This window comes from Castanea sativa, chromosome 1, assembly GCF_040712315.1.
Source record: "Castanea sativa cultivar Marrone di Chiusa Pesio chromosome 1, ASM4071231v1".
NCBI lineage: Eukaryota > Viridiplantae > Streptophyta > Magnoliopsida > Fagales > Fagaceae > Castanea > Castanea sativa.
Window position 1 is genome coordinate 77,233,800 of NC_134013.1, and position 6,553 is coordinate 77,240,352.

General features: G+C 34.3%; 1 protein-coding gene across 1 annotated transcript; it reads right to left on the reverse strand.

Annotated features, from left to right (window-relative positions):
• Positions 1 to 1,490: 1,490 nt before the first annotated feature.
• On the reverse strand, positions 1,491 to 5,562 carry LOC142622150 (SPX domain-containing protein 1-like). The gene is made up of 3 exons (XM_075795583.1): positions 5,097 to 5,562; positions 2,901 to 3,027; positions 1,491 to 2,112 (listed from the first exon to the last, which is right to left on the reverse strand). The coding sequence occupies exons 1-3, from the start codon at positions 5,550 to 5,552 to the stop codon at positions 1,673 to 1,675; spliced, it is 1,023 nt and encodes a 340-aa protein (XP_075651698.1). The 5' UTR covers positions 5,553 to 5,562; the 3' UTR covers positions 1,491 to 1,672.
• Between the last annotated feature and the right edge of the window lie 991 nt (positions 5,563 to 6,553).

Genomic DNA, 6,553 nt, shown 5'->3' on the forward strand with positions numbered 1-6,553 from the left:
CTTACATATTAAGGCAACTGTGTACCATGAATGTTTGGTTAAGACTCATGAGCCTTAATCAATGTATGAATTCCTCTTCTTACTTATTATGAATACAAATCTTCTATACCACATTTTGTGTTTCACTTTATGTTTTATCAATCACAACTTATCATGTATTTATTTTTTTTCTATTTTAAATTTGAGCTATTTTATAATGAAAGTTAAACAAATAAATGACAAGTTGTGATTAGTGAAACATAAAGTGGAATATAAAAAATGGTATAGAGGATTTGTATTAACTTATTATAACCTGTAATAATTAAATTATTGAAAAAAAAAGACTTTTTAGAACTAAAATTGACTTTAATTAAGGAGGAAATATGATTCTTTTCATTAGTTGGTTCTATTTTTTGCCAAACTTTTGGAAACATTTTTTTATTTAATTTTTTGTGTAAAGTAACTTTTTATTTTTGGAATCAATTCAATAGTTACAAATAGCAGGATTTGCATTTTACATATATCCGTTGGTAATATCAAAAAATATTAGTTAAGCTATAATTTTTGAACATTTCAAGAATATAGAGGCAGGGGGTTTCTTTTTTATTTCTTTTTTCTTTTTTGTGGGGAGGGGGGTTGGTACTTGGTGGGTTTTTTTTTTTTTTTGAGAAATAAAAAAAGGGGACTTGCGTGTAGCGGTCATTGTCCCACGCCCCATGGTACATTTAGGTAAACCCATGGGTACTACCAGCTCGAATTGGAGCTTGGAGACCCCGAACTCACACACATCCCAGGCTCTATTGGTTTCTGGGACTTCTAGAAATTGCAATTACAGTCCTCGTGAGAACTCAAACCTGGGATGTGGTGAAGCCACAGCAATCACCTACCAGTTGAACCACACCCACTGGTGGTTGGTACTTGGTGGGTTAATTGCGAATGAGGGTTGCTTTGTCTAAACTCTAAAGAACTAATGATTTTAAAGTTTTAGACACGGCAGACAATTGGAGGTGCTACAATCGTATTATAGGCTCGGCCTACTCTGTATCTGGTCATTAAGCTTTAACTAATATCCAACCACTCATTTTAGGTAGCGGTTCTCTTTTGTAAGGAAACACTTTATTTTGCAGTTCTGGCCATGAATGTGAACCCAAGAACTTTAGAACCTTGTGAATGAATGTCAGAATTTAGAGTATGCTACATATGTCTACTACGGTAAGAACAAACTTCCAGCCACTGCGAAGAAATGGAAGAAGAGAGCTTCTCTTAGGATTTGATCCTCGAACATGCCAGAATAGGACATCTCTTAGGATCTGATCCTTGAACTTGTCATTTTCTAATTTTGGCTTACAACATTCAAGTGAAGAAAATTCGAACCCAGATTTTCTTCAACACTGGTCATTAAAAACTACAAGACCCAGGCAACATGCCTACTTCATAAACAGCTAAAGATGTTGCTTAATGTTAAAATAAAATGTAAACCAATATTCTCGTTCCCAAATTGAAGACACTACTTTCTTCTATAAAAGGCGAGTATTATACAGAACTTATGATTCGATTGAATTCATTTCAGGTCGAGTTTAGCATTTTACATCTGTGTTAGTATCTAAGGCATCACAATAGATGCATTAAAAAAAAGAGGACAATATAAGAACCAATGGGAGGCACTCATCCCAATTCCTTCCTCAAAATACAACTACTTGGCAACTTGTTCCAGGACTGGAACTTTATTCCATGTTTCCTCAATTGCACTAATTTGCAGTGGTGGCAATGACAAAGGGCCAACAGTTGAGCTTCCGCTCCGAATTTCCTTCAAAACCCGTAGTGCTGATATAGTGCTCTTCATATATAAGCTCTCCATATACTCAATCTCTGCAAGTTCCTTGGGCACTCTGAGCAGACCATTGTTATTGGTAGCGTCAGAAGTTGAAGGATCATCATCCCCATCAGCTACCACTGTTGAAGCTGGTGGTTCACACTTGGGGAAAAGTCCGTCCAGCATTGCCTCACACTCCTTCACAAGCTTGTAGAGCATGTCAGTGGTGAAGAAGGGCTGTTGCAAGACCTTTTGAATGAAGGGCAAGCGAATGAGGGCACCAGTTCTTTTGTCATACTTCTTGAGTATTTTGACCAAACCTGTTAGGACCAAATTAAGGTGTCATTGAGTCAATCTAGCCTTTAAGAGATTATTATATTCTAAGAAACCAGTTACTTTAGGGGATTAACCCCCTATCGATTGTATAAAATTGTTTTATTCTGAGGACATTGTGCATGCTGGTGTGCTTAACCGTTCCATTTTTAAACCCATCTTTCATGTATGTAACAATTAATTAATGGTAACAGTACTATCATACACGTCTGCCTATTTGTGAAGAAACATGAAATTATTATTCTACTTGATTTGGATGATACTTTTTGCATAAATAATATAAAATCATTAAGTACACGATTAAAGAATTATAAACAATTATAAAACATAAGAGATAGAACATAGAATCGAATGCCAATCCAATTTGTTGATTAATCAAATTAAACTAAATATATCAAAACTACCAAAACTAAGAATTTAATAAAAATTTTATTCCTTAATGGCGTAACTGTAAAGGAGGTTAAAATATCAAAAGAACAAGTGTACATATTTTTATTCGTCAGGAGATAACAAGCATAAGTAGCAAACCGTTTATGTTAAGGTATATGCTCAAGTGTAAATCATTAAAAAGGCTTTCCTCCTAAGAAAAGCTAAAATTGAGGTGACAAATTGTCTCACAGAATATTCATGAAAGTAGAATCAAAAGTAAGCATGTGAACCATAGAAAGGAAAGGAACAACCTTTACACTAGATATGTTTTATCCTGTCCCTTCATTAATATGTTTTTTTAGCCAAAAAAAAAAAAATTAACCAAAGTAAAGGAAAGTAAAATTACCTGTATAGTTAAGGGCGCTATAATTCTCCAACAAAACCATCTCTCCGTGGAAGTCCACAATCTCCTTCCGAATTTTTATCATCTCTTCATTAAAATCCTTTGCTTTTGCCACCCTATCTTGTAACTCCTGCAATCAACCACAAGCACAATTGTCAACACCAACACCAACTACTAATGCTCATTCATCTTTCTTTCATTATTTCCCATACCAAGTTCATACAAGAGCGGATAGGTGAAAAGTACATGTTGAATTCACTAATTTTCACATCCACACAACACATGTATAAGATGGACTGTGCTGACTATCACTTACTCAACTTCTAATCTTAGTTAGCAAGTTGAACGGTAGTAATGTTTGATCCCATAAAAATAGTAGTATTGAAAGTGATTTTATTTTTAAGAGATATCCAATCAAATAGAACATACATGAGTTTAAATCAGTCAATTTAAACTATTCAACCACTCAGTTGCATTGGACTGTAGTCAATCATTTGGACTACTAATGGTAACATTTTCCTAATTTTTTGTTAGTACATGAAGAGTTGGTGTTGTCTAGATTCCACCAATAATTATCTCATGTGTCTGCTCCATATCAAATGTTGTGGGGCCCAAAATCTGTGAGCAGACAAAGGCAATACCTTCTTTGATCCCTCAACCTATGCGTAAGATGAACCATGCTTATTGTATATATTGCGAAATTGGATAGTCTAATTTTGTTAGTAAGATGGTAGGAAGTTTTATTTGATCGGTTGAACCCATGAAAATATAAGGAAAGAATTTCGATTGGATGATACTTGGAATCAAATCTGAGAACGCTCTCGCATAGCAATAGTTGCCCACTTGAACCACTTTTGTTTCTAATATACTCAAAAAATAAGAATCAAATCTCAGAACACAGATGTGTTTAAAACGACTTAGTGACACTTTTGTTTCTAGTAGACATGAAATTGGAATCAAATCTTAGAACACACGAGTTTGAAGCAACTTAGTGACACTTGTTTCTTGTAGACTTGGAAATTCAGATGAGTTTTTAAAGCGATTCACTGACACTTTTGTTTTTAATAGACCTTGAAATTGGAATCAAATCTTAGAACACACCTGAGTTTAAAGACACTTTAGTTTCTTCTAGACTTGGAAATCCTAATCAAATCTTAGAATACACGCACAGTTTAAAGTAACTCTATGACACTTTTGTTTCCAATAGACTTGAAAACTAAAATCAAAGCTCAGAACAAACAAGTTTCAAGTAACCAGGTGACACTTTTGTTTCCAATATTCTTCGAAATTGGGATCAAATCTTAGAACACAAGTGAGTTTAGATAGTGTTGTTTGATCTCACAACCCATAGATTAAGATCAACAACAATCATGATTTTTGCTAAATTATATGACAAAATGTGCTTATTTCTTGTTTAAGCTTGACCCATAATGATAATTAAAAATAAATAAATAAATAATATAACTTTAGCGTGACTTATAATATATTTAACTACACTAATGAGTTTGCTCCTAAACCAAACTAAGGATAACATTATTTTATGTTAACAGAGAAAAACAAGGAATTACTTGACTCCAAATCAGAAGACAACTTTCGTAAATATTAATACTAAAACCATAGAACACCAATGAAATAAAATCAAAGGAAAGGAAAAGATGGAAATTTGGGATTAGTGGGGTCTGAGTCTCAGACATTTTTCTAGTTCTAGTTCTAGTTCTGTTCTACTTCTAAAATAATACAGTATGAAATTCCGTTACAAACGGAACCGTTATAATAACGGCCCGTAACAGTAAACGAGGAAAACCGTCCACGTGAGCAGTAATAACTGCGCACAGTAGCGGCATCACTCAAAAGTTAGCGGAGGCGCACGTTAGCAACAAGAAATATTCCCCGCGCAAGATAGTTAAGAGGCGCACGTTTATGGAAAAACAACGACGTCGTTTTCTTACATGTTTATCCTGGAATTCCTAACAGTTTAAACTAATTTCCAGATAACACCAATATTTTTAGTTTGTTACCAAAATCAAATTCAGATAATAATAATAGAAATAATTAATGAAGAAGAATTTAAATTAATGAAAAGAATCTAAAAAGTTTCTAAAATCTCTTTCCTGGTTAACGCTACCACGCTTATTTTCTCGGAAACCAAACACGTCATATAAATAAAAGAAAAAAACAGAGAGGCAAAAGTTTGAATACCTTCAATCTGATAATGTATTCCTCCTCTTTCTCGACGAAGAAGGAGTTGAATTTCTCGAGCTCGTCCTCGAGCAAGGTTTCGAAATCGATCTCCTCCTTGGACATGCCGTCTCCGGCGCCGATTTCCGCAGCGTCGCCGGAGTCGAGCCTGGCGCGCTTGCTCGGCCTCTCGCCGCCACTCTTGGGCTCAATAAGCTTCAGCTTCTTCTTGAGCTCCTTATAGGACAAGAACTTGTCTCGCCATTCAGGTAGCGTCTCCTCGATCTGGTTGCTCAAACTCTTACCGAATTTCATTTCTATAAAAATAGAGTGTGTGTTTGGTTGGAGAGAAACAAAAAAGAAAGGAAAAGAGAATGCGAAGGAAAATGAGGGAAAATTGAAAGGAAGGAGCAGAAGATAGGAAGAGCGAGCGAGCGAAGGTGATATAACGGTAAGGACAGAATATTCGAGGGGCATAATTGGAATATCCGTTCGTTTCTGAAGAGTATATCTCGGGTTTTATTCCCTTCACAGACAGAGAGAAAGAGCTTTTTATTTATTATATATTTTTTTTGCGTTTTTTTTTTTTGGGTTATCTTTTTCGCTGTATTGGACGGGCCACGTGGGCAGTATTTAAAATCATATCCTTTCAAAGAGCTGTGAGAGAGAGAGAGAGAGAGAGAGAGAGAGAGAGAGAGAGATTTTGTGAAGCCGGATTGGTTACTGTAAAGTTCACAAATGAGCTGCGTTTTAAATGGCAACTTGTGAGAAAAAATCAAAAAATCCTTTCCTTTTAAAAAAAAAAAAATTTTGGTTGATGGCTTGGAATTCATGTGTGATTGTTTTTACATGGATTCTCTTCTTTTAGAAGTGTCAACCTGAATAAGAATCGACACCAACTATTAGTGGTTTTAGTCTAGAGCTTCTAGATTATATTAATCATTCTCATTTGAAATTTAAGTTGGCATTAACTTTTTTTCTTCCTTAAAAATTTATTTATTTGTGTTTGATAATTTAATGGATAAGGGCGTTGAGGTTTGAACCTAGACTTTTTCATTTCAAGCATTAAAAAGTGACAGATGAGTTACGAGATTTTTGGCTATGTTTATTGGAAGCAGATAATAATTGGCGAAAATAGTATCTAAAAAAAATTGAATTTTAAAATTTTAATATAAATATAGCTTTTTTTCTAGAAAAAAAAAAATAAAGCTAATCTGCTTTAAGCCTTTAAGCTTGGCAAGATTTATATTTGATTTTGATGGTTTGAATCAATAATCACTTCTCTATGAACTTCAACTGCCCACCAATATAAAATAAGAATTATAAAAAATAAGAATAATGAGAATCACCAAATCAACAGATAAGTGCTGCTTATATTGTTTATAGTATTGCGTGCTAGGTGAAATCAATTAGGTACCAAAGCTTGTTTCATTGTATAGTTGTGTTAATGGAGTATGTTATTATTATATTTTTGAAAG